Source organism: Oncorhynchus mykiss, chromosome 31 (genome assembly GCF_013265735.2).
Source record: "Oncorhynchus mykiss isolate Arlee chromosome 31, USDA_OmykA_1.1, whole genome shotgun sequence".
NCBI classification, from domain to species: Eukaryota; Metazoa; Chordata; class Actinopteri; order Salmoniformes; family Salmonidae; genus Oncorhynchus; species Oncorhynchus mykiss.
The window spans coordinates 20,636,300-20,663,380 of record NC_050571.1 but is presented as its reverse complement, the minus strand read 5'-3'; the positions used below and the strand labels follow the sequence as shown (position 1 = coordinate 20,663,380).

Here is a 27,081-nt window from a genome sequence, read left to right as displayed (position 1 = left end):
AAGGTTATCATTCCCCACTACTCTGACAACTGACAGAGAGCAGCAGGTCATCAGAGATACACCTAATTACAGACAGACAGGAACTCTGCAGGCAGTGTGTGTGAAAGGAGGTGTGTGTTTGTGTATGTGTGTGTGTGTGTGTGTGTGTGTGTGTGTGTGTGTGTGTGTGTGTGTGTGTGTGTGTGTGTGTGTGTGAATGCGTGCATACATAGAAAAGGGTGAAATCATGCCTTAGTGAGCAAGACGATTAGGCTGTACATTAAAAGCAACTCAGGAAAATGAAAAAGTAAGTAGCCCCTCTCTGAGTCTAATACAAACCTTACAAACTGTATTAAACTATAGTCCTGTATAATGCACGTTCAGAAATCCATCTTAAGAGGGCACAGTTGGTGTATTAACATGTATTAAACAAGTGATTAAAACAAGCATTCTTAGTGTGGATCTATAGATAATAGATACCTTGTTTAGGTTGTTGGTCCCCCCCAAAGTGGATAGACTGGGAGCTTCTGTCTGTCAGTATAAAAAGACAGTAGTTTATAATCTAGTCACACTGAGGGATATAGTAGACCAATGGGATGATCTCACTAAGTGTATAATCTAGTCACACTGAGGGATATAGTAGACCAATGGGATGATCTCACTAAGTGTATAATCTAGTCACACTGTGGGATATAGTAGACCAATGGGATGATCTCACTAAGTGTATAATCTAGTCACACTGTGGTATATAGTAGACCAATGGGATGATCTCACTAAGTGTATAATCTAGTCACACTGAGGGATATAGTAGACCAATGGGATGATCTCACTAAGTGTATAATCTAGTCACACTGTGGGATATAGTAGACCAATGGGATGATCTCACTAAGTGTATAATCTAGTCACACTGAGGGATATAGTAGACCAATGGGATGATCTCACTAAGTGTATAATCTGCTCAACTGTATTGTTAATCAATAGTGATATGCGACTGTTAACACACTACTCTCTTTTAGCTAATATCTCTCAGTGGTAAACCTTAATTTTTTGAAAACCTCCAAATAAAGCTAAACTCATGAGCCCTCTTAAAAAAAAGATATGTTGTTGTAATAACTGTTTTATTTTGTTTTATTATTGTTTTGTTTGATTTATTTTGGTAGTTCAGCATAGAATGCAGTCACACAGGGAATTTCAGACAAAGGGCAGGACCACCCCCAAACTCATGACTTGCCTAAAAGGCAACATTCTATTTAATGTGCAACACATTACTGTTATATTCAAGCCAGGCCTTTTATGTGTAAGAACCTAGTAAGAATGTACAAAAAATACAATAAAACATGCATTATGCTAAAATGCACCCTATATAAACAGAAATGATAACAGAAACACGTCACTACATATTTGAAAATAACTGCAAATGAAGATTAATTTCAGTCATACAATAAATTTGCCAATTTGTTTTCTGTACAGGGAGATAATTTGGCTATTGAAAGGCAACAAAGGGAAAAGATACATGCGTACAGTGTAGCAGCGTTTGGTATCACAGAGGACTGTGGTGTAGTAATAGTACAACACTACGTCAGACTCAGGAAGCATAAGCCTGTGTATTTGCACAACTCAATGTTAACAGCATAAAAGTAAATGAACAAATAATGGTTGATGGTCCGGGGAAGGGATGGTGTGGAGCATGAAGAGACATGATGCTGTGAGGGGGAATTATCTTCTGGGTGGTTAACCTTTGACCTGTCAACCGTAGAGGATGCCAGCTAGTGTAACGAATCTCCTCCTCGTCTGATGATGAAGAATAGGAATCATCGGACCAGTTTAATAAAGAAACTGAACACTGGATGACAAAAACAACAAAAGAGAATGAAACAGTTCTGTCTGGTAAGGATACAAAGACAGAAAACAACTACCCACAAAATCATAGTGGGAAAACAGGCTGCCTCAGTATGGTTCTCAATCAGAGACAGAGACAGAGACACGATCGACAGCTGCCTCTGATTGGGAACCATACCAGGCCAAACACAGAAATACAAAACCTAGAATACACAACATAGAATGCCCATAGAACGCAAAACCTAAACCCATAGGGGAGGGTCTGGGTGGGCATCTGTCCGCGGTGGCAGCTCTGGCACGGGACGTGGACCCCACTCCACCATAGTCTTGGCCCACTTACGTGGCGCCTCTGGAGCGGGGACCCTCGCAGCGGGCCCCGGATTGAAGACCCTCGTAGAGGGCGCCTCTGGACTGAGGGGCGCCTCTGGACTGAGGGGCGCCTCTGGACTGAGGGGCGCCTCTGGACTGAGGCGCTGTGATTCTGGCAGCTCCGGAGTGAAGGGCGGCCCTGGCAACTCCGGAGTGAAGGGCGGCTTTAAGGTCAGGACTTGACAGCTAGGGCTAAACTTCTGTCTGCATGCCAAGCATCACCCCTAACCAACCTTGTCTCCCATAAAACTCTAATGGCTGTGCAGTTGTTGTTCCAAAAATAATTGCATTTTAGCTCACCCAAATGGATAACTATCCCCAGTTACTGTCATTGGAGTGGATTCTGAGCAGTGATGGCAGAGTTTGACATAAGGGCTGAAATGGGGCAGTTTATTAGGACACAGGGGCACAAGGAGAGAGGGAGGGATTCACCAAGTGTTTGCTATATCTAAACAGACAACTGGATGGCATTTACAGCAACGACCTAGGGTCTTTCAAAGTCCTGGATGTGTCCAAATGTTTATCTCAAACGAGGAGTGATTCAAACTAAGGAGTGACCCCTGTATTTAGGTCAGTCATAATTTCAGGAGTCAGAGACGGAAAAGCCTCAAACAGATCAGGCAGCATAGACCGAACCCTACTGTAACAGCAGTCTGTGTTTGACCAACCAGCAACCAGCCCAAAGCAGTAGTTTGTTATCCACCGTCAGCATGTCCTCCAAAGGGGAGCCTAAGCACACACAGGTTATTTAAGTCATGCGGTGAGGGCTCAGTATTTTTAGTGAGTGTGATGTTGAAGGGGCACTTGTAGACCTCCCAGACGCTGTCGTTCTCAGTGAGTGCAAAGACAGGGCACAAAGGGCTCTTGTGTAAAGAAGGAATGAGCCCTGGGCTGCTGGGTTTGGAGCAGGGCTGTCCTTCAGTGCACTGACTGCAGTCTGACTGCTCTGGATAGAGACTAACTTCAGGTGATGAAAGGAGTAACTTCACTAGGCAGTAGAAGTATAACAATCTCACTTTATCTGGATATCTACTATAGAATTTATTCACAGATAAGTTACACTGCTGTAAATTGATGTTTTTATACAGTACCTGTCAAAAGGTTGGACACTACTCATTTGAGCGTTTTTATTTATTGGTTACTATTTTCTACTTTGTAGAATAATAGTGAAGACATCAAAACAACGAAATAACACATATGGAATAATGTAGTAACCAAAAATGTGTTAAACAAATCTAAATACATTTTAGATTGATGACAGCTTTGCACACTCTTGGCATTCTCTCAACCAGCTTCATGAATGCTTTTCCAACAGTCTTGAAGGTGTTCCCACATATGCTGAGCTGCTTTTCTTCCACTCTGCGGTCCAACTCATCCCAAACCCAAACCTCAATTGGGTTGAGGTCGGGTGATTGTGGAGGCAAGGTCGTCTGATGCAGCACTCCATCACTCTCATTCTTGGTCAAATAGCCCTTATACAGCATGGAGGTGTGTTGGGTCGTTGTCCTGTTGAAAAACAAATGATAGTCCCACTAAGCACAAACCAGATGGGATGGTGTATCGTTGCAGAATGCTGTGGTAGCCATGCTGGTTAAGTGTTCTTTTAATTCTAAATAAATCACAGACAGTGTCACCAGAAATGCACACCTCCTCTTCCATGCTTCACGGTGGGAACCACACATACGAACAATATCCGTTCACCTACTCTCCGTCTCACAAATCTCAAATTTGGACTCATCAGACCAAAGGACAGATTTCCACCGGTCTAATGTCCATTGCTCGTGTTTCTTGGCCAAAACAATTCTCTTCTTCTTATTGGTGTCCTTTAGTAGTGGTTTCCTTGCAGCAATTCAACCATGAAGCCCTGATTCACGCAGTCTCCTTTGAACAGTTGATGTTGAGAAGTGTCTGTTACTTGAACTCTGTGAAGCATTTATTTGGGCTGCAATCTAAGGTGCAGGTAACTCTGGGTCTACCTTTCCTGTGGTGGTCCTCATGAGAGCCAGTTTCATCATAGCACTTGATGATTTTTGTGACTGCACTTGAAGAAACTTTCAAAGTTCTTGAAATGTTCAGGATTGACTGACTTTAATTTCTTAAAGTAATTATAGACTGTTGTTTCTCTGTGCTTATTTGAGCTGTTGCCATAATAAGGACTTTGCCTTTTACCAAAAGACACACAAAAACACAACTGATTGGCTCAAACGTATTAAGAAGGAAAGAAATTCCACAAATGTATGTTTAAGTAGGCACACCTGTTAATGGAAATGCATTCCAACTGACTACCTCATGAAGTTGGTTGAGAGAATTCCAAGAGTGTGCAAAGCTGTTGTCACGACTTCCGCCGAAGTCGGCTCCCCTCCTTGTTCGGGCAGCGTTCGGCGGTCGACGGCATCGGCCATTGCCGCTCCATTTTTCATTGTTCCATTTGTTTTGTCTTGTTCCCCCCATGTCTTTGTGTGGGATTGTTTTGTTACGTGTTTTGTATTGACGCGCCTAGCTGGTTTTCCCCCGGGTACTATATTTCAACCCGGAGTATGTTTAATTGTTAAACATTTTTGCTTATTTGTGACTTTGTCGCGCTTTGCACTTTTGCCTTTGGCTGGAGGTTTGTTGGACACTGTTGCGTCCGTCGGTTGTCTGCTTCTGCCGAATAAAGTGTGCGCCTGATCACAACTCTCTGCTCTCCTGCACCTGACTTCAACACCAGTAGAGCACAACTCTCTGCTCTCCTGCACCTGACTTCAACACCAGTAGAGCACAACTCTCTGCTCTCCTGCACCTGACTTCAACACCAGTAGAGCACAACTCTCTGCTCTCCTGCACCTGACTTCAACACCAGTAGCGCACAACTCTCTGCTCTCCTGCACCTGACTTCAACACCAGTAGAGCACAACTCTCTGCTCTCCTGCACCTGACTTCAACACCAGTAGAGCACAACTCTCTGCTCTCCTGCACCTGACTTCAACACCAGTAGAGCACAACTCTCTGCTCTCCTGCACCTGACTTCAACACCAGTAGCACATACGTTGACAGCTGTCATCAAGGCAAACGGTGGCTACTTTGAAGAATCTCAAATATAGAATATAATTTGAATTGTTAAACAATTTTTTGGTTATTACATGATTCTATATGTGTTATTTCATCGTTTTGATGTCATCACCATTATTCTACAATGTAGAAAATAGTAAAAATAAAGAAAAACCCTTGAATGAGGAGGTGTGTCCAATCTTTTGACTGGTACTGTATATATTAATATATGTTTTATTTATTCATTAAAATATATAATATTATATCATCTGATGTAATTTAAAATCTCATTATATACTGTAGCAGGTTCTAAACAATGATTAGTCCACTGTGTTACAGCACCTTATCTTCATGGAATAAAGGCTAAATGTGACCCGTTATGATGCACGTCACTACTTCAAAGGAGAGGCATTTGAACGTCCCACCAAATTCATCCAAATTTATATTTTTTCCTTCAGAAATGCCTTCTTTAACTTTCACGTGCCTTAAATAACAAAGTTGTACGTAATCTGTAAATATAAATAAAATGTGAAATCACAACTGTTTAGACACGGAGAATACAGAATCTTGCCTAGCCATGATTGGTTGAGATAATGAGGGGGCTGGGACATTCACGAGAAAGAGAGTCCATTCTGTCACTCAAGACTTCTTTGTTAAATGGTAAATCCTGCTCCGTCCTACTGCCGATATTTCAAAGATCCATTGAATTTACTAGTATTTTCATCATGGACTACATGCAAAGTGTTGCCACAGATAAATGAATGAGACATATTTCAACGGGTGTATGTGAAGCATCCGCTTGGTGTTTCCACTCACAACCATATCCATCCACTCCCAAATATGGTATTGAGAGGAAGCCCACTGACCGGCAGCGGGAGAAGACTAAACGAGATGAATTTGGCCGAAATTCTGCACATTTGAAAATATTAAACATTTTTATTTTTATCCGTTTTCCTCCTTTACAGCTTTATTTGCCTGGAGCCTAGTGTTGTTGTGGCCAATGAGCTTCCACAAAGATGGAACCAAGTTTCAGCTGCTGTACAATGTTTATGTCCTTCCTCCCAGAGATGAAAGCATCCCCCAGACTGGACAAAAGCCGGCAAACATGTATTTTTGAGAAGATCAGGACTTTTGCAATGAAAAGGCCATGGACATTACATGTCCTGCTCCAAAGGGCTCTCAGGTTAGATTCCTTTGTTCATATAATTACATGACCTGAAGCAAAGTTACTCAAAGGACTAGGTTATTGGCGTTATAGGCCTAGGTCATTGGCGGCTCCTCAGAGGAAGGGGAGGACCATCCTTAGTGAATTTCATACAAATAAAAATAGTGAATTATTTGAAATGATCCTTTTTAGATTTAACTATACTAAATATATTAATGTCACCAAATAATTGATTAAAACACACTGTTTTGCATCAAAACCACTCTGTAGGGTCGCACCATGGTGTAGACAGAGGACAACTAGTTTCCGTCCTCCTCTGGGTACATTGAAATCAATTCAAAACCTAGGAGGCTTGTGGTTCTCATCCCATTCCATAGACTTACACAGTAATTATGACAACTTCCGCAGTAAGCATAACAGGGATACGGTACAGGGATACACTACATGGATACACTACAACGATATGCTACATGGATACGCTACAGGGACACGCTACAGGGACACGCTACAGGGTTATGCTAGAGGGATGCACTACAGGGATACACTACAACGACATGCTACATGGATACGCTACAGGGACACGCTAGAGGGATGCACTACAGGGATACGCTACAGGGTTATGCTAGAGGGATGCACTACAGGGATACGCTACAGGGACATGCTACAGGGACATGCTACAGGGACATGCTATAGGGTTACACTAGAGGGATGCACTACAGGGATACGCTACAGGGACATGCTACAGGGACATGCTATAGGGTTACACTAGAGGGATGCACTACAGGAATACGCTACAGGAACATGCTACAGGGACATGCTATAGGGTTACACTAGAGGGATGCACTACAGGGATACAGGGATACACTACAGGAACATGCTACAGGGGCACGCTACAGGGTTACACTAGAGGGATGCAAAATAGGGACACGCTACAGGGACAAGCTACAGGGTTACGCTAGAGGGATGCAATACAGGGACATGCTACAGGGACAAGCTACAGGGTTACGCTAGAGGGATGCACTACAGGTACGTTCTACAGGGACAAGCTACAGGGTTACACTAGAGGGATGCACTACAGGGACATGCTACAGGGACAAGCTACAGGGTTACGCTAGAGGGATGCAATACAGGGACATGCTACAGGGACAAGCTACAGGGTTACGCTAGAGGGATGCACTACAGGGACATGCTACAGGGACAAGCTACAGGGTTACGCTAGAGGGATGCACTACAGGGATATGCTAAAGGGTCACGCTACAGGGACACGCTACAGGGTTAAAATAGGAAGCAGCTCCGTTGAAGTGTGTGTGTGTGTTTATTTGTGTATGTATGTGTTTGTGAGTATATGTGCAGAGAGGATCTGAAAAAGCATTGGAATAGGAGAATACTAAAGAGACAGACTTTGAATGGTGGCAGGCAGCAGTAGTGATGTGCTGGGTCGGGGGACTAGGGCAATATAACTCTGTACAGGCCAACAGTCACTCAATGGGAGGCTTTGTTTGCTGTCTAAATAGGTGTCAGATCCCACAGTTCAAAACCAGCGTGCCATCACAACCCTACCTCCCCACCACAGCCCTGTCACCCCACCACAGCCTTGCCACTCCAACACAACCCTACCACCCCACCACAGCCCTGTCACCCCACCACAGCCCTGCCACTCCAACACAACCCTACCACCCCACCACAGCCCTGCCACTCCAACACAACCCTACCACCCCACCACAGCCCTGTCACCCCACCACAGCCCTGCCACTCCAACACAACCCTACCACCCCACCACAGCCCTGTCACCCGCCCACAGCCCTGCCACTCCAACACAACTCTGCCACCCCACCACAGTCCTGCCACTCCAACACAACTCTGCCACCCCACCACAGTCCTGCCACTCCAACACAACTCTGCCACCCCACCACAGCCCTGCCACTCCAACACAACTGTGCCACCCCACCACAGCCCTGCCACTCCAACACAACTCTGCCACCCCACCACAACACACATCGGAGGGATCATGGCTTTGTGCTAGCCTTTATGATTGAACTGAGATGAGATCTGAGAAGCAAAGAGTATAATTAAAGCTAATTTGACTGAGCTTATTCATATTGTATGACAATTGGAAAGTAGGTTTTATGCACAGCTAGTTGTTGTTGTAGTGACATCACAGTATAGTAAAGAGAATTCCAAAGGACTCCCAAGGATACCTGTGAATGTGTAGAAGACATTGACACATCTTCCATATATTGTCTGTGAGGGAGTATGCTGTGAGGATGTTAAGTAATACACAGGCAACAGGGATATGCTACAGGGATACGCTACAGGGACAAGGTATACGCTACAGGGATACGCTACAGGGACACAGGTATACGCTACAGGGACAAGGTATACGCTACAGGGATACGCTACAGGGACACAGGTATACGCTACAGGGACACAGGTAAACACTACAGGGATAAGCTACAGGGATACGCTACATGGATACGCTACAGGGACACAGGTAAACACTACAGGGATATGCTACAGGGATACGCTACAGGGATACACTACAGGGATACGCTACATGGATACGCTACATGGATACGCTACAGGGACACAGGTATACGCTACAGGGACAAGGTATACGCTACAGGAATACGCTACAGGGACACAGGTATACGCTACAGGGACAAGGTATACACTACAGGAATACGCTACAGGGACACAGGTATACGCTACAGGGACAAGGTATACGCTACAGGAATACGCTACAGGGACACAGGTATACGCTACAGGGACACAGGTATACGCTACAGGGACACAGGTAAACACTACAGGGATATGCTACAGGTATACGCTACAGCGATACGCTACAGGAATACGCTACAGGGAGACACTACAGGAATATGCTACAGGGATACACTACAGGGAAATGCTTCAAGGATATGCTACAGGGATACAGGGAAACGCTAAAGGGGTGCACTACATGGATACTCTAAAGGGACACGCTACAGGGACACGCTAAAGGGAAACACTACAGGGAAACGCTACAGGGACACACTACAGGGATATGCTAAAGGGACACGCTACAGGGTTACGCTAGAGGGATGCACTACAGGGACACACTAAAGGGAAACACTACAGGGAAACACTACAGGGACACACTAAAGGGAAACACTACAGGGAAACGCTACAGGGTTAAGCTACAGGGATATGCTACAGGATTAAGCTACAGGGATATGCTACAGGGATACGCTACAGGGTTAAGCTACAGGGATACGCTACAGGGATACGCTACAGGGATATGCTACAGGGTTAAGCTACAGGGATATGCTACAGGGTTAAGCTACAGGGATATGCTACAGGATTAAGCTACAGGGATATGCTACAGGGATACGCTACAGGGTTAAGCTACAGGGATACGCTACAGGGATACGCTACAGGGATATGCTACAGGGTTAAGCTACAGGGATATGCTACAGGGTTAAGCTACAGGGATATGCTACAGGGATACGCTACAGGGATACGCTACAAGGATATGCTACAGGGTTAAGCTACAGGGATATGCTAAAGGGATACGCTACAGGGATACGCTACAGGGATAAGCTACAGGGTTAAGCTACAGGGATACGCTACAGGGATATGCTACAGGGTTAAGCTACAGGGATATGCTACAGGGTTAAGCTACAGGGATACACTACAGGGAAACGCTTCAAGGATATGCTACAGGGATACAGGGATACACTACAGGGTTAAGCTACAGGGATACACTACAGGGTTACGCTAGAGGGATGCACTACAGGGACACACTAAAGGGAAACACTACAGGGACACACTACATGGATACGCTAAAGGGACACGCTACAGGGTCACGCTACAGGGACACGCTACAGGGTTACGCTACAGGGTTATGCTAGAGGGATGCACTACAGGGACACACTAAAGGGAAACACTACAGGGAAATGCTACAGGGACACGCTACATGGATACGCTAAAGGGACACGCTAAAGGGTTACGCTAGAGGGATGCACTACAAGGACACGCTACACAGGGACACACTACAGGGATACGCTACAGGGATACGATAATACATAACTACCCTGGACTGAGACTGATGATATGTACTGTAATTACCCTGGACTGAGACTGATGATATGTACTGTAACTACCCTGGACTGAGACTGATGATATGTACTGTAACTACCCTGGACTGAGACTGATGATATGTACTGTAACTACCCTGGACTGAGACTGATGATATGTACTGTAACTACCCTGGACTGAGACTGATGAAATTATGTGTATTCTTCTCCCTCACTGCTTGTCATGGGATTGGCAATGTTCAATTGCGATTATCATTTTACAGTAATGTAATTTGCCTTCAATATGGAAATTAACATAAATATGAAAAATAACAAAAAAGAATGAGTGAAAGACGCAGAGCAAAGACTCATCCAGCAGTTATCTGTTAAATGGTCTCTCTCCTTTGTAAACCATTCTGGTTATCTTTGCCTGTAAAAGCCTTCCCTCCTCACTGCTGCAGGAGCAGAATGCCTCAGCAGTTTGCATAATATCCATTAGTGCTTCCCAATAAAGAGCATCAATATGGACCCACATGAGTAAACACCTAGCACGAATAATCTTAAATCAATAGAGCACTAACAACAGCAGGGGATCCAGGAGCTAGCAGATGTAAGGTAGACTCAGCTATGAACCACAATACAATTCTGAAAGAAACTGGGAATGTAAATGACAAATAATTTGATATGTCGCAATGAATGATGAAGATTAGGGGAAAATACAATTGCATTTAAAAAAGAAAAGTGTTTTATATGACATCTTTTACACCCCTGGAGAGCCATATTAGCATAAAATTAATGAATGTATCTCCTTCTCTATCTCTAGGGGTCTGCTCCTCAATGGTAACGCTGGTGCCCATGACTAAAACATCCAGTACCGGGGCAGACCACTGGGGGACCAGGGAGAAGGAGGGACCGGGGGGGGGGGGGGGGGCTGGGGGACCATGGGGGGCAGGGGAACCAGGGAGACTAGGAGCCAGGAGGAGTCCAGGGGGCTTCTGAAGGTACAGCCAGCACTCCTCTGCTCTGGGGCGTCTCTCTAGGTGCCAGTGGAAAGCAGTAAATCAGTCCCAAATAGCTGCTAACAGCATAGTTCCATTAAACAGGATTAAAGTGGGATTAACTAATAGCGGCCTGAGATGAGGAGAGGAAAGAGGAGAGGAAAGAGGAAAGGAAAGAGGAGAGGAAAGAGGAGAGGAAAGTATTGCTATTACTCTCTACTGAGCACTGGGCTGGGAGAGGGAGAGAGAGAGGAAGAAGTAGAGAGAGAGAGGGCTAAAGAGAAAGCATCGCTGAACCAGCCAAGCACTAACAGCACACATTGGTTTCTAAACACACATAATTTTACCGGCCCTTAAATTCCCCAGTTTACATGCCCGGACACTGAAGCCTGGAGTGGAGTGTCCATTCTCCTGCAGATGTGATGACATCAATGACTATTAAGTAGCTGAGTCAATGACACTGTAGGAGTGTGGAGCATAGATCTGTCTCAGGCTCTAAACCACTAACTACAGTATAGCCTGATTAAAGCCATCTATCTATTTTACTCTAAACCACTAACTACAGTATAGCCTGATTAAAGCCATCTATCTATTTTTAGGACAATGCAGTTCCATTGCTGACACTACATCAAGTTCATAGGTAACCTTACTGTACTACAACTGTTGTTTGTGCTTATTTATTTTTCTTTTCTTATTTATATCTATATATTTTTTGAATATCCGAAATATACAATATACTTGCAGTGAAGCCCTCAACAACTACATCATACCAGTCATCCAACAGATTCCCATTCAGAGCGACACACAGAAGCATCCAGGGTAAATGCCCTGCTCAAGGGCACGTTGACAGATCTCAGACCAGGCCAAAAAACGTAAACCTGAATCCTCCATGATCCCCCCACAGTTCCCCAAAAGCTGTCCCTCAACCACCCCCAAGAAGATAAAATGTAATAAAAATACAATTCATTCCATTCCTCACCCCCAAGAACCCCCCAATGCACCAACAACCAAGAAAATGAACTAATGAACTAATATATTTTTTAAACAAAGGACATCATGGACAACTAAAATCATAATAGCAATGCCAACTTCACTATTACATGTGTGTGTGTCTGTGTGTATTTGAATGAGTATGTGTGTACATGCCTGTGTACAAACACCTGCACGGCATCAGCCTCAGGCAAATCGGCATTAGCTGTAAAAACACTGCCCCTCAATGTCATTCAAACTTTATTTTTATTATGTTTAATTTTGACTTTATTTTTTACTTTAATTTTTGACCATTATTCTATCTCCTGCACAGCAACTCCACTCCCAGTTGTCTCCAATTCCACATCCCAACCTTCAGCTTCCCTCAGCCCATCCCACCTATCTCTGCTGGCCACCCTCTTCATATTTCTATGCAGTGTATATCTTTCAACTGTGCTGTGATGTTTAACATACAATTTCAATCCATCTAATCGAATAGAATCCACAGATTGCGAGTTGAAGATGAATACTTTTACTAAGAGTATTAGTATATTAGTAATTGACTGACCCGGTCTCTCCAGATCTCCTAACAGTACTATTTCTAGGGTCAATTTTAGATCTCTAGGGTCAATTAAAAATCTCTTCACAACTATTTAGCAATCTGTATGGCACAGTTGCCAAGATCTTGGTCCTTCAACTGTTGTTAATGTAAATTAAAGTGAACCAGGTTAAACGTCAAATTGCAAACATTATTTGGGAGATTTACTGAAAGGCTAACAAGTTGCTCTTTGTCTGATTGTGGGGTTGTACAAGTCCACCCACCCAAACTGGCGGCAGAGCGTTGGACTAGCAACCGAAAGGTTGCAAGTTCAAATCCCCAAGCTTACAAGGTACAAATCTGTCGCTCTGCCCCTGAACAGGCAGTTAACCCACTGTTCCTAGGCCGTCATTGAAAATAAGAATTTGTTCTTAACTGACTTGCCTAGTTAAATAAAGGTAAAATAAATAAAAATAAATAAAAAACTGAGAGAGTACCTTTCCCCATTACCCCTGCTGTCTGTCTGCTTGCTCACTAGAGGAATGCTGGGCCAGTGCATTCCTCTTCCTCTACACACACACACACACACACGCTGTTTATCTATCCGCATGGGTACCTAAAAATCATATTTTCCCTAACCCTTAAACCATCACCCTTAGCCATACCCTAAACCTAACTGCTAACCCTAAACCCTTACCCTAACCCCTAAGCTTAAAATAGCCTTTGTCCTCATTGAAAATGTTCCTTGTTTTACTATCCTTGTGGGGACTTTTGTGGATTTTAGGTCCCCACAAGGATAGAAGAACCAACCCCCACCCACCCACCCACCCACACATGCTAGGACTGTTACAGTGACCGAGACCTAACCTTAACACTAAAACGTTATTTCATGTTTTATTTAACTAGGAAAGTCAGTTAAGAGCACAATCTTATTTCCTATGACAGCCTACCCCAGCCAAACCCTAAGGCAGACAATACTGGGCCAATTGTGCGCCACCCTATGGGACTCCCAATCACAGCCAGTTGTTATACAGCCTGAAATTGAACAAGGATCTGTAGTGATGCCTCAACCACTGAGATGCAGTGCCTTAGACTGCTGTGCCACTCAGGAACCCTAACTAACCCTAGTTCTTAACCATAAACCTAATTCTAACCCTAACACTAATTCTAACCTTAACCCCAAACCCCCTACAAATAGCATTTGACCTTGTGGGGACTAACAAAACGTTCCCAGTTGGTCCCCACAAGTATAGTTACACACGTTCACACACACAAAACATGCCCGTTCATCTTCATCTGAGCGCCCACTCAACCTACTTCTTTCAGTCAGGGAAATTAGGTTCCAGAACACATGACTGTCCTCTTGACTGAGTCTCGAATCTGTCCATTTAGTTAGCTGAGAGATCTCAGGCCAGGCTAGGGAACAGTGGCCTGACTGCCCTCAAACTTTAGCCTCCCATTGATCCTGCTCTCACAACACATCCACGGGAGAATCCCTCTCTATTGACACTGCTTAGCACACACACACACACACACACACACACACACACACACACACACACACACACACACACACACACACACACACACACACACACACACACACACACACACACACACACACACACACACACACACACACACACACACACACACACACACACACTCTTCTCTAGTATCTGTCTGCAGCCAGTCAGCCAATGGATACATCATACCGTGAGCAGGGGATACATGAAGGACTGAGACTGCTTGGCACCTCCATGACTTACAGGAGAAAGGTGTAATCGTCTTTCACATTTGTCATTACTCTACTGTACATCATTCCTATGGACAATATGGGACCTAAGGGATGTGTTTGATGTACAATTGAATACATGCCACAGCAAAACATAATATCATCATGGCATGTAAAGAAAAGCATTACAAAAATATTGAGAAGCAGATCATTTAGAACACTTCAAAGCCTGTGATATCTTATCCTGTCCACATTAGCTGTCTATGCCTGCAGCCCCCATACGGACAGTAATCTGCTTGGATGCAGTCAGTGGTCTCCAATCCCTTTAATTAATATAACATAAAGTAATAGCACATATCGGTAGCCATAGAACAAGCTGCTATTCACCCGCTATAGAAATACTGTTTTGACCATCTGTGGCATCTCATTCATCTAGTAACACACAAAGAGAACACACACAGGCGGTGAAAACTGTGCATTTGGAGACTGGCAGACACTGATGGAGCCCAACGACTGGAGGAGCCAGAGTAGACTGGAGACAGACTGACGAGACTGGTCAGGAACAGGGAATTAACTACTAGCCCAACGACTGGAGGAGCCAGAGTAGACTGGAGACAGACTGACGAGACTGGTCAGGAACAGAGGATTAACTACTCGCCCAACGACTGGAGGAGCCAGAGTAGACTGGAGACAGACTGACAAGACCGGTCAGGAACAGGGAATTAACTACTAGCCCAACGACTGGAGGAGCCAGAGTAGACTGGAGACAGACTGAAGAGACCGGTCAGGAACAGGGAATTAACTACTTGGATGTGTTCTCTACATCTATACATTGGGGGGGGGGGGGGGGGGACAGGTGGTATAATGGAAGCGGTTGAAGCTGGGGGTATGATGAGGGGGTGTAGAAGTTGGAGGAATAATGGGGGGAGAGTAGTTGAAGGAATAATGGGGGGTAGAAGCTCGGGGAATAATGGGGTAGAAGCTGGAGTATAATGGGGGGTGAAGAAGCTGGGGGTATAATGGGGATAGAAGCTGGTGGAATAATGGGGGTTAGAAGCTCAGGGAATAATGGTGGGGGTAGAAGCTCGGGGAATAATGGCGGGGTAGAAGCTGGCGTACAATGGGACAGGGGTGTAGAAGCTGGGGGTATAATGGGGGTAGAAGCTGGTTGAATAATGGGGGGGTAGAAGCTGGGGTATAATGGGGGTAGAAGCTGGAGGAATAATAGGGGGTGGTAGAAGCTGGGTGAATAATTGAGGGGGGAATAGGGAGTGGTAGAAGCTGGGGGAACAATGGGGAGTAGAAGCTGGGGTATAATGGGGGGTGTAGGTGGTATAATGGAAGGGGTTGAAGCGGGGGGTATAATGGGGGGGTGGAAGTTGGATGAATAATGGGGGGTGGAAGTTGGAGGAATAATGGAGGGTAGAAGTTGGAGGAATAATGGGGGGGTAGAAGTTGAAGGAATAATGTGGGGGTAGAAGTTGAAGGAATAACGGGGGGGGGGGGTAGAAGCTCGGGGGAACAATGGGGGTAGAAGCTGTAGTATATTGGGGGGGTGAAGAAGCTGGGGCTTTAATGGGGGTAGAAGTTGCTGGAATAATGGGGGTTAGAAGCTTGGGGAATAATGGTGGGGGTAGAAGCTTGGGGAATAATGATGGGGTAGAAGCTGGAGTACAATGGGGCGGGGGTGTAGAAGCTGGGGTATAATGGGGGGTAGAAGCTGGGTGAATAATTGTGGGGGGGGGGGGTTGGTGGAATAATAGGGAGTGGTAGAAGCTGGGGGAACAATGGGGAGTAGAAGCTGGGGGAACAATGGTGAGTAGAAGCTGGGGGAATAATGGGGAGCAGAAGCTGGGTTATAATGGGGTGGTGTAGGTGGTATAATGGGAGGGGTTGAAGCTGGGAGTATAATGGGGGGTAGAAGTTGAGGAATACTGAGGGGTTGAAGTTTGAGGAATAATGGGGGGTAGAAGCTAGGGTATAATGGGGGTAAAAGCTGGAGGAATAATAGGGGGTGGTAGAAGCTATGTGAATAATGGGGGGGTTGGAAGCTGGTGGAATAATCGGGGGGGTAGAAACTGGTGGAATAATAGGGGGTGGTAGAATCTGAGGGAATAACGGGGGAGAAGAAGCTGGGGGAATAACGGGGGAGCAAAAGCTGGGGTATAATGGGGGGTGTAGGTGGTATAATGGGAGAGGTTGAAGCAGGGGGAATAATGGGGGAGCAGAAGATGGGGTATAATGAGGAGGGGTGTAGATGGTACAATGGGAAGGGTTGAAGTTTGGGGAATAATGGTGGGTGTAGTTGTTATAATGGGAGGGGTTGAAGATGGGGGTATAATGGGGTAGAAGATGGGGGGGAAATGAGGTGGTTGAAGCTGGGGTATAATGGGGTGTAGAAGATGAAGGAAGAATAGGGGGTGGTAGAAACTGGGTGAATAATGGGGGAGTAGAAGCTGGTGGAATAACAGGGAGTGGTAGAAGCTGGGCAAATAATGGGGGGTAGAAGTTGGAGGAATAATGGGGGGGGCTAGAAGTTGCAGGAATAATGGGGGAGGTAGAAGCAGGGGGAATAATGGGGGAGCAGAAGATGGGGTATAATGAGGAGGGGTGTAGATGGTACAATGGGAAGGGTTGAAGTTTGGGGTATAATGGGGAGGGGTGTAGATGGTACAATGGGAAGGGTTGAAGTTTGGGGTATAATGGGGAGATGTTGAACTTGGGGATATAAAGGTAGTAGAAGCTGGAGGAATAATAGGGCGTGGCAGAAGCTGGGGGAATAATGGGGGAGGTAGAAGCTCATGGAATGCTGGGGGAATAAAAGCTGGGGGTTAATGGGGGAGCAGAAGATGGGGTATAATGGGGTGGGGTGTAGGGGGTATAATGGGAAAGGTTGAAGCTTGGGCTATAATAGGGGGGTGGAAGTTGGATGAATAATGGGGGGTGGAAGTTGGAGGAATAATGGGGGGTAGAAGTTGGGGGTAGAAGCTGAGGGAATAATGGGGGGGTAAAAGCTGGAGTATAATGGGGGTGTAGAAGCTGAGTGTATAATGGGGTAGAAGCTGGGGGAATAATTGGAAGATAGAAGCTGGGTGAAGCTGGAGGAATAATTGGAAGATAGAAGCTGGGTGAAGCTGGAGGAATAATGTGGGTTAGAAGCTTGGGGTATAATGAGGGTGTAGAAGCTGGGGTGAATAATGGGGGTTAGAAGCTGGGGAAATAATAGGGGGATAGAAGCTGGGGGTATAATGAGGGGGTAGACACTGGGGGAATAATTGGGGGGTAGAAGCTGTGGGTAAATTGGGGGGGGGGTAGAAGCTGAAAGACTAATGGGTGGTAGAAGCTGGGTGTTTTAATGAGGGGGTCGAAGCAGGTGTAAAATGGGGGGGATTGAAGCTGGGGGAATAATAGGGGGTAGAAGCTGGGGGTATAATGGGGGTACAGGATGGACGCATAGTGGGGAGGGGGGTAGAAGCTGAGCTTGTAATGGGGTAGAAGCTGGGGGAATAATAGAGGGGTAGACGCTGGGGGGGTACAGGATGGACGCATAGTGGGGAGGGGGGGTAGAAGCTGAGCTTGTAATGGGGTAGAAGCTGGGGGAATAATAGGGGGGTAGACGCTGGGTTTATAATGAAGGTAGAAGCTGGGAGAATAATTGGGGGGTAGAAGCTGGAGAAATAATGGGAGGGTAGAAGCTGGAGAAATATGGGGGGTAGAAGCTGGAGAAATAATGGGAGGGTAGAAGCTGGAGAAATATGGGGGGGTAGAAGCTAGAGAAATAATGGGGGGGTAGAAGCTGGATAAATAATGGGGGGTAGAAGCTGGAGAAATAATGGGGGGGTAGAAGCTGGAGAAATATGGGGGGCGTAGAAGCTGGAGAAATAATGGGATGGGGTAGAAGCTGGAGAAATATGGGGGGTAGAAGCTGGAGAAATAATGGGGGGGGGGGGGTAGAAGCTAAAGAAATAATGGGGGGGTAGAAGCTGGAGAAATAATGGGGGTGTAGAAGCTGGAGAAATAATGGGGGGGTAGAAGATGGAGGTATAATGGGGAGGGGCGCTAGAAGATGGTGGTATTATGGGGTGGGTGTAGAAGCTTGGGAAATAATGGGTGGTGGAAGCTGGATTAATAACATGTGGTAGAAGCTGGGGTTTAATGGGGAAGGTGTCAAGCTGGGTGAATGAGGGGGGGGGGGGCTGGGGTTATAATGAGGAGTTAGAAGATGGGGGAATAATGGAGGTAGAAGCTGGAGAAATATGGGGAGTAGAAGCTGGATAAATAATAGGGGGGAGAAGATGAAGGTATAACGGGGGAGGGGGGGCGGAAGCTGGGTGTATTATGGGGTGGGTATAGAAGCTTGTGTAATAATGGGGGAGTGGAAGCTGGAGTAATAATGGGGGGTAGAAGGTAGGGGTATAATGGGGGGGGGGGTGTCGAAGCTGGGTGTATGATGGGGGGTCAGAAGCTGGGGGAATAACAAGGGGGTTAGAAGCTGGGGTTATAATGAGGGGGAGGAAGATGTGGGAATAATGGGGGGGCTGAAGCTATAGGTATAATGGGGGGGCTGAAGCTATAGGTATAATGGGGGGGCTGAAGCTATAGGTATAATGGGGGGGTTGAAGCTGCAGGTATATTGGGGGTGTCGAAGCTGGGTGTATGATGGGGGTCAGAAGCTGGGGGAATAACAAGGGGGGTAGAAGCTGGGGTTATAATGAAGGGGTAGAACCTGTGGGAATAATGGGGGGGCAGAAGCTGTAGGTATAATGGGGGGGGGGGGTTGAAGCTGCAGGTGTATTGGGGGGGGGGGGGGTAGAAGGTGGGGGTATAATGGTGGTTTAAGCTGGTGTTATAATGGGGGGGCAGAAATTGGAGGTATAATGGGGGGGTAGAAGCTGGGTTTATAATGGTGGGTAGAAGCTGGAGGAATAATGGGGGTGGTAGAATCTGGGTGAATAATGGGGGGTAGATGCTGGAGGAGTAATCGGGGGTTGTAGAAGCTAGGGGTATAATGGGGGTAGAAGCTGGAGGAATAATGGGGGGTAGAAGCTGGGGTATATTAGGGAGGGGTGTAGAAGCTGGGAGAATAAACTTATTTTATCTAGCACCTTACATCATGCTTGCTGCCAGGCGATGCCCTAGGAAAAGTGATGGGAGATGGGATGCTGCATGCTGACTGACCTCCTTCCCAACTCCTCACGCCCTTCCTTCCTTCCTTCCTTTCTTCCTTCCCAGGCCCTTACCTTGTATGGCTCCCCAAAGAGATTAAACCCAGAGGAGAAGAGATCTTCGTCCTGCTGCACCTCCTGAGTCCGACGCTCCCACTCCCTCTTCTTGAGCGCATTGCGGTCCTGCTCATAATGACTGCATGGGGAGAGAAGAAGAAGAAGACAACACCAGGTCTGTCAGAGTAATCACATCTGTCATGATAGACTGCAGGGTTCTCCAACCCTGTTCCGGGAGATCTACCATCCTGTAACTCATTAATAATTAGCTGGTTGATAAGCTGAATGAGGTTAGTTACAACTGGGGTTGTTGCAAAACCTAAAGGAGGGTAGCTCTCTTAGACACAGGGTCCGAGAGCCCTGCCACAGAGAAACATTGAGATGTGAGGGAAGCCACACGGAGTGGAAGGGCCAGACACAGTTTATTAACCAACACGGAGCGGAAGGGCCAGCCACAGTTTATTAACCAACACGGAGCGGAAGGGCCAGCCACAGTTTATTAACCAACACGGAGCAGTAGGGCCAGACACAGTTTATTAACCAACACGGAGCAGAAGGGCCAGCCACAGTTTATTTACAAACACGGAGCGGAAGGGCCAGCCACAGTTTATTTACAAACACGGAGCAGAAGGGCAATCACAGTTAATTTACCAACACGGAGCGGAAAGGCCAGCCACAGTTCATTAACCAACACTGAGTAGAAGGGCCAGCCACAGTTTATTAAGCAACATGGAACAGAAGGTCAAGCAGAGTTTATTTTTCAACACAGAGTGGAAGGGCCAGCCACAGTTTATTAACCGACATGGAGCAGAAAGGCCAGCCACAGTTTATTAAGCAACACGGAGCGGAAGGGCCAGCCACAGTTTATTAAGCAACACGGAGCGGAAGGGCCAGCCACAGTTCATTAACCAACACAGAGCGGAAGGGCAAGAACAGTTCATTAACCAACATGAAGTAGAAGGTCAAGAACAGTTCATTAACCAACACGGAGCGGAAAGGCCAGCCACAGTTCATTAACCAATACGGAGCAGAAGGGCCAGCCACAGTTCATTAACCAACACAGAGAAGAAGGGCAAGAACAGTTCATTAACCAACATGAAGTAGAAGGTCAAGAACAGTTCATTAACCAACACAGAGCAGAAAGGCCAGCCACAGTTTATTAACCAACACGGAGCAGAAAGGCCAGCCACAGTTTATTAACCAACACGGAGCAGAAAGGCCAGCCACAGTTCATTAACCAACACGGAGCGGAAGGGCCAGCCACAGTTTGTTAACCAACACGGAGCGGAAAGGCCAGCCACAGTTCATTAACCAACACGGAGCAGAAAGGCCAGCCACAGTTCATTAACCAACACGAAGCGGAAGGGCCAGCCACAGTTTATTAACCAACACGAAGCGGAAGGGCCAGCCACAGTTTATTAACCAACACGAAGCGGAAGGGCCAGACACAGTTTATTAACCAACACGAAGCGGAAGAGCCAGCCACAGTTCATTAACCAACACGGAGCAGAAAGGCCAGCCACAGTTCATTAACCAACACGGAGCGGAAGCACCAGCCGCAGTTTATTAACCAACACGGAGCAGAAAGGCCAGCCACAGTTCATTAACCAACACGGAGAGGAAAGGCCAGCCACAGTTTATTAACCAACACGGAGCAGAAGGGCCAGCCACATTTTACTAAGCAACACGGAGCGGAAGGGCCAGCCACAGTTTATTAACCTACAAGGAGAGTGGAAGGGCCAGCCACAGTTTATTAAGCAACACGGAGCAGAAGGGCCAGCCACAGTTTATTAACCTACAAGGAGAGCGGAAGGGCCAGCCACAGTTTATTAAGCAACACGGAGCAGAAGGGCCAGCCACAGTTTATTAACCTACAAGGAGAGTGGAAGGGCCAGCCACAGAATATTAAGCAACACGGAGCGGAAGGGCCAGCCACAGTTTATTAAGCAACACGGAGCGGAAGGGCCAGCCACAGTTTATTAACTAACACGGAGCGGTAGGGCCAGACACAGTTTATTAACCAACATGGAGAGGTAGGGCCAGCCACAGTTTATTAAGCAACATGGAGAGGTAGGGCCAGCCACAGTTTATTAAGCAACATGGAGCGGAAGGTCAAGCACAGTTTATTAACCAACACGGAGGGGAAGGGCCAGACACAGTTTATTAACCAACACGGAGGGGAAGGGCCAGACACAGTTTATTAACCAACATGGAGGGGAAGGGCCAGACACAGTTTATTAACCAACACGGAGGGGAAGGGCCAGACACAGTTTATTAAGCAACACGGAGGGGAAGGGCCAGCCACAGTTTATTAAGCAACACGGAGTGGAAGGGCCAGCCACAGTTTATTAAGCAACACGGAGTGGAAGGTCAAGCACAGTTTATTACGCAACACAGAGCAGAAGGGCCAGACACAGTTTATTAAGCAACATGGAGGGGAAGGGCCAGCCACAGTTTATTAAGCAACACGGAGGGGAAGGGCCAGACACAGTTTATTAAGCAACACGGAGTGGAAGGTCAAGCACAGTTTATTACGCAACACAGAGCAGAAGGGCCAGACACAGTTTATTAAGCAACACGGAGGGGAAGGGCCAGACACAGTTTATTAAGCAACACGGAGGGGAAGGGCCAGACACAGTTTATTAAGCAACATGGAGGGGAAGGGCCAGACACAGTTTATTAAGCAACACAGAGGGGAAGGGCCAGACACAGTTTATTAAGCAACACGGAGGGGAAGGGCCAGACACAGTTTAATAACTAACACGGAGGGGAAGGGCCAGACACAGTTTATTAACCAACACGGAGGGGAAGGGCCAGACACAGTTTATTAACCAACACGAAGGGGAAGGGCCAGACACAGTTTATTAAGCAACACGGAGGGGAAGGGCCAGACACAGTTTATTAACCAAAACGGAGGGGAAGGGCCAGACACAGTTTATTAAGCAACACGGAGGGGAAGGCCCAGACACAGTTTATTAACCAAAACGGAGGGGAAGGGCCAGACACAGTTTATTAACCAACACGGAGGGGAAGGGCCAGACACAGTTTATTAACCAACATGGAGGGGAAGGGCCAGACACAGTTTATTAACCAACACGGAGGGGAAGGGCCAGACACAGTTTATTAAGCAACACGGAGGGGAAGGGCCAGACACAGTTTATTAAGCAACACGGAGGGGAAGGGCCAGCGGGTGTAAAAGTGTAGGCCTTTTGAGTTCTAGGCTCTTTAGTCTATGTTGATTCCCTTTTACACCCTTGTATGTTTTACAATGAAGAGCATACTAAAACCAATATGACTTTTTCCCAATATTCCAATTTAGTAAATACATTCCCAGTATATGTTTGCAATAACTGACCATAAAAGGTGTCCTAAACAGAAAGGTAGGTTTCCATATCTTCATTCAGGTTTGTTAAGCCTGTTTGGTGAGCAGAGCAGCCATGTCGGCAGCGAAATAAATCCACAGTGTAACATTCGTCTGCTTTCTCCTTTGTCAGCTGATGTAAAAGTTGTGCCTAGCTGTCCTATGGCTGTCCGACCACTACCAACACTTGATTAAAAACCCTGCTCTATGCCCTCTCATTAGCATAATGTCCCACGCTCCTCCACCTCCGCTGCTGTTGCTCTTTCCAAAGAGGTGGGAGTCGAACTAGCGTAGCGACGTAGCAGCATTAGCATCCTGGCCCCGGGCTATCACCAGGCCCCCTGGGGCCCGCTGGGGAGCTGGGCATTAAGACAGGCAGCAGAAGGACCAGCCAGGGCTGAGGACGTGATAGCAATGTGGTAGTGTTCTGTGGTGGTGTAGACTAGAGGGTGGTATAGGGTGAGAGGGCCAACCCTAAGAGAGACATGCAACCAGAACAGAGCAGAGCAGAGTTGACTGAACAGAGCAGTGCAGTGATGCTCAGCTCCCACAGCAGTGATGCACTGACAAGGGTAATGGAAAGCCTGAGTACCTGCTCTGCTGTCCATCTAGAAATACCAGATGGTACGCTCTAGATAGACAGCATATTAAACAATACCCAGCACTGTGTGATCATCTAAATGTTTCAGCCATTTTGTTTACCATTTCTTCGTTATTATGATTTCAATTAAATTAGTAGTTGATTGAAGTTGATTGACGCTGATGTAAATGAAAGTGACAAAATGGCTACATGGTGGTGATAATAACATAGTAGGAAATCCCATCACACTTAAATACCTGAATACAGTACCCCTAGAATTATGAACTAAGATTTCCCAGCTTTCTCAAACCAAATAAACATATTTCCCATCTCAAACTCTGTTGCTTTGAAGAACACCGCAGGAGAATCCCAGACTTGGGAAGCACAAGCAATTGGCAGTGATAGATATGAGACAGAGACAGAGAGTTGGAATCAGTTTGCCTTCAATCTGCCCTTGCTCTGCTCAAAACACACCTCCGGGTCCTATGGCTTTTCCAAAGCATTTAATCAATCAGCAAATTATTTTGAAAAGGGAGGCCTGGGGAAAGAAAAACGAGACCCTGTTTCAGGGCGACAGGCGATTGTTTTAATGGAAATAAGAAATAACACAGGAAGAGAAAGAAGGGGAGGAATGCAGCAGGGAGAGATTGACGGCCGGGCCCATGCAGTAATGACAGCAAGATGTCAGTTATCTTTACTCTGGGCCTGCTCAAACCTGCCAGTGCGCCCTGACAGTCTGATAGATCAAATTTCCAGCTGTCATTGGCTCCCGTGCCCCGGCAGTCCCCTGCCACTAAGTCCTGTGTCTAATGCACCAGTGTTGTTATGAGGTGTGGGGTCAAGACTGATCATTAACTCACTACTGTAGAAAGCCAGCTATCCTCTAAGGGAAGAGCGATCGAGGCATGATGTTTCAGTGCTAACAGATATTAGTCTGCAGAGGAGACGACAGTGCTGCTTCAGCCCTTTTTACTCCTATGGGAAATGTGATATATATATATAAAAAGATTTCCAGAATTGATTTTATTTTTTCTCATTCCGCCGATGGTTTTAATAGCAGAGAGAGGGTTTTTATAATGATGATGGTGATGTCGATGATGATGTTCTCTGTAAATTGTAGCATTGGCAGCTCTCTTCTCTTCCCCCTGCAGACTGCCGGCCTCCCACCCCTGGTTCTTTCCAACATAACATAAAAAAGCTAATACTGATATCCACTGTAAACCCAATGAATTTAATCTCGGCTGAGCTATGCTGCACTTGGAAGATAACCAAATAGACCCAGGTTTTATCCCCCTCCCCTCCCAGGCCCAGTGTACAAGCAGCACAGTGAAAAGAACACATAAAGAGATGTAAAAAGCAGCCAATCCCCCCACCATTATTCCAATATAGCAGCCTAAACAACAGTCACTGATTTCTGATTTAGAAAGTGGCAATTATTAATTTCAAGCACCGGCTAATTAAAACTACAGCTAGGCATTTAGCCTCTTGTTACAATTATTTCACTGCTTTATAATTATATGGATCTACTTATCTACTCTATTAGCGCTGGAGCGGGGAAGGAGAAAATCTGGCAACCCTTGTCATTCTGATTCCTCTAAGAGAGACACTGTGGTGAAGATCAGAAGGTTGGGAGGGTTTATCAGCTGTAGTTCCTGGGGTTGCCAGGTCCGGTGGTATCTGGAGTCTCTATAGAAAGATGTGCTTTAGGGATTGAGACAAGAGGGAGAGGGATGAGGAGGGGATGGGGATGGGGATGGGTTTGGGAAGAGAGCTAACTGCCTGCCACAGAAAACTTTGTTTGATGTGCGATCACAAGGGAATTCAGTATTCTTCATGTCGAATTCTCTGATATAATTTAATGACAAACAGACATCTGAAAATAGCAAGCATTCCTCTGAAGGTATGAAGTAAAATACAATAACACCTCCAATGATGAAAAGCTAGTGTCTGTCTTTAATGGAACATATTGAACAATATGCTGTTGTCAAAGCCACAGTGCTATGTTTAAGAATGCAGAAATAACAAGACAATAGCTGTCATGCTTTTTACCGTTTTCCTTTCTCTTCCACATGGCACATGCATGAACTTTGCTCCCTATTTCTTAAGTGGGCACAGCCGTAATTACCATGTTGAATATTGTAGGATGTAATGACAGGATACAACAGAGGCCTCTTAAAGAGAACCCTACCATAGTCCAGAAATACTCTCTTATCCACCTCTCTGCAGCAAACCCAGTGAGGAAACATTTTCACCCCAGGTTCTAGGGCTGTAGCCTGATGACAGCTGTGAGGATAGGTTTTTACGGCAGGTCCCAGGGCTGTAGCCTTATGACAGCTGTGAGGATAGGTTTTTACGGCAGGTTCCAGGGCTGTAGCCTGATGACAGCTGTGAGGATAGGTTTTTACCTCAGCTCCCAGGGCTGTAGCCTGATGACAGCTATGAGGATAGGTTTTTACCCCAGGTTCCAGGGCTGTAGCTTGATGACAGCTGTGAGGATAGGTTTTTACCCCAGGTTCCAGGGCTGTAGCCTTATGACAGCTGTGAGGATAGGTTTTTACGGCAGGTTCCAGGGCTGTAGCCTGATGACAGCTGTGAGGATAGGTTTTTACGGCAGGTCCCAGGGCTGTAGCCTTATGACAGCTGTGAGGATAGGTTTTTACGGCAGGTTCCAGGGCTGTAGCCTGATGACAGCTGTGAGGATAGGTTTTTACCTCAGCTCCCAGGGCTGTAGCCTGATGACAGCTGTGAGGATAGGATTTTACCTCAGGTTCCAGGGCTGTAGCCTGATGACTTAGTGTCTGCAGTAGCAGTGTGTAGAGGAAAGCAGGGCTCCCTCCTGTCACCACAGTCAACAGCTGTGACATGTTAGCCGTGTTGGTGCCAGTGTCGACACACAGCCCAGCTGTGACACACGGCAGCCGTGCCAGTGTCCTATCTGTCCTCCTCTGCTTCTAGTGGGCATGTGAAAACACATTCCAGCTGTCATCATCCACACCCACATCTACACCCACACACACAGCTTCCATGTGAGGTGAGACATTACATTACATGTAGCCTAGTGGTTAGAGCAGTGGACTAGTAACCGAAAGGTTGCAAGATCGAATCCCCGAGCTGACAAGATAAAATCTGTTGTTCTGCCCCTGAACAAGGCAGTTAACCAACCCACTGTTCCTAGGCTGTCATTGAAAATAAGAATTTGTTTTTAACTGACTTGCCTAGTAAAATAAAGGTAAAATAAAAACAG

The 27,081-nt window shown here is 46.2% G+C and overlaps 1 protein-coding gene across 1 annotated transcript in view; it reads right to left on the bottom strand.

The window, feature by feature from the left end:
- Window positions 1–27,081, bottom strand: part of LOC110504399 (AF4/FMR2 family member 2) — a 288,511-nt gene that overhangs the window by 212,870 nt on the left and 48,560 nt on the right. The window contains exons 2-3 of the mRNA XM_036970067.1: window positions 19,915–20,035; window positions 460–510 (exon numbers count right to left, since the gene is read on the bottom strand). Of these exons, the coding sequence (XP_036825962.1) occupies window positions 460–510; window positions 19,915–20,035 (172 nt within the window). The remainder of the gene's footprint in view (window positions 1–459; window positions 511–19,914; window positions 20,036–27,081) is intronic.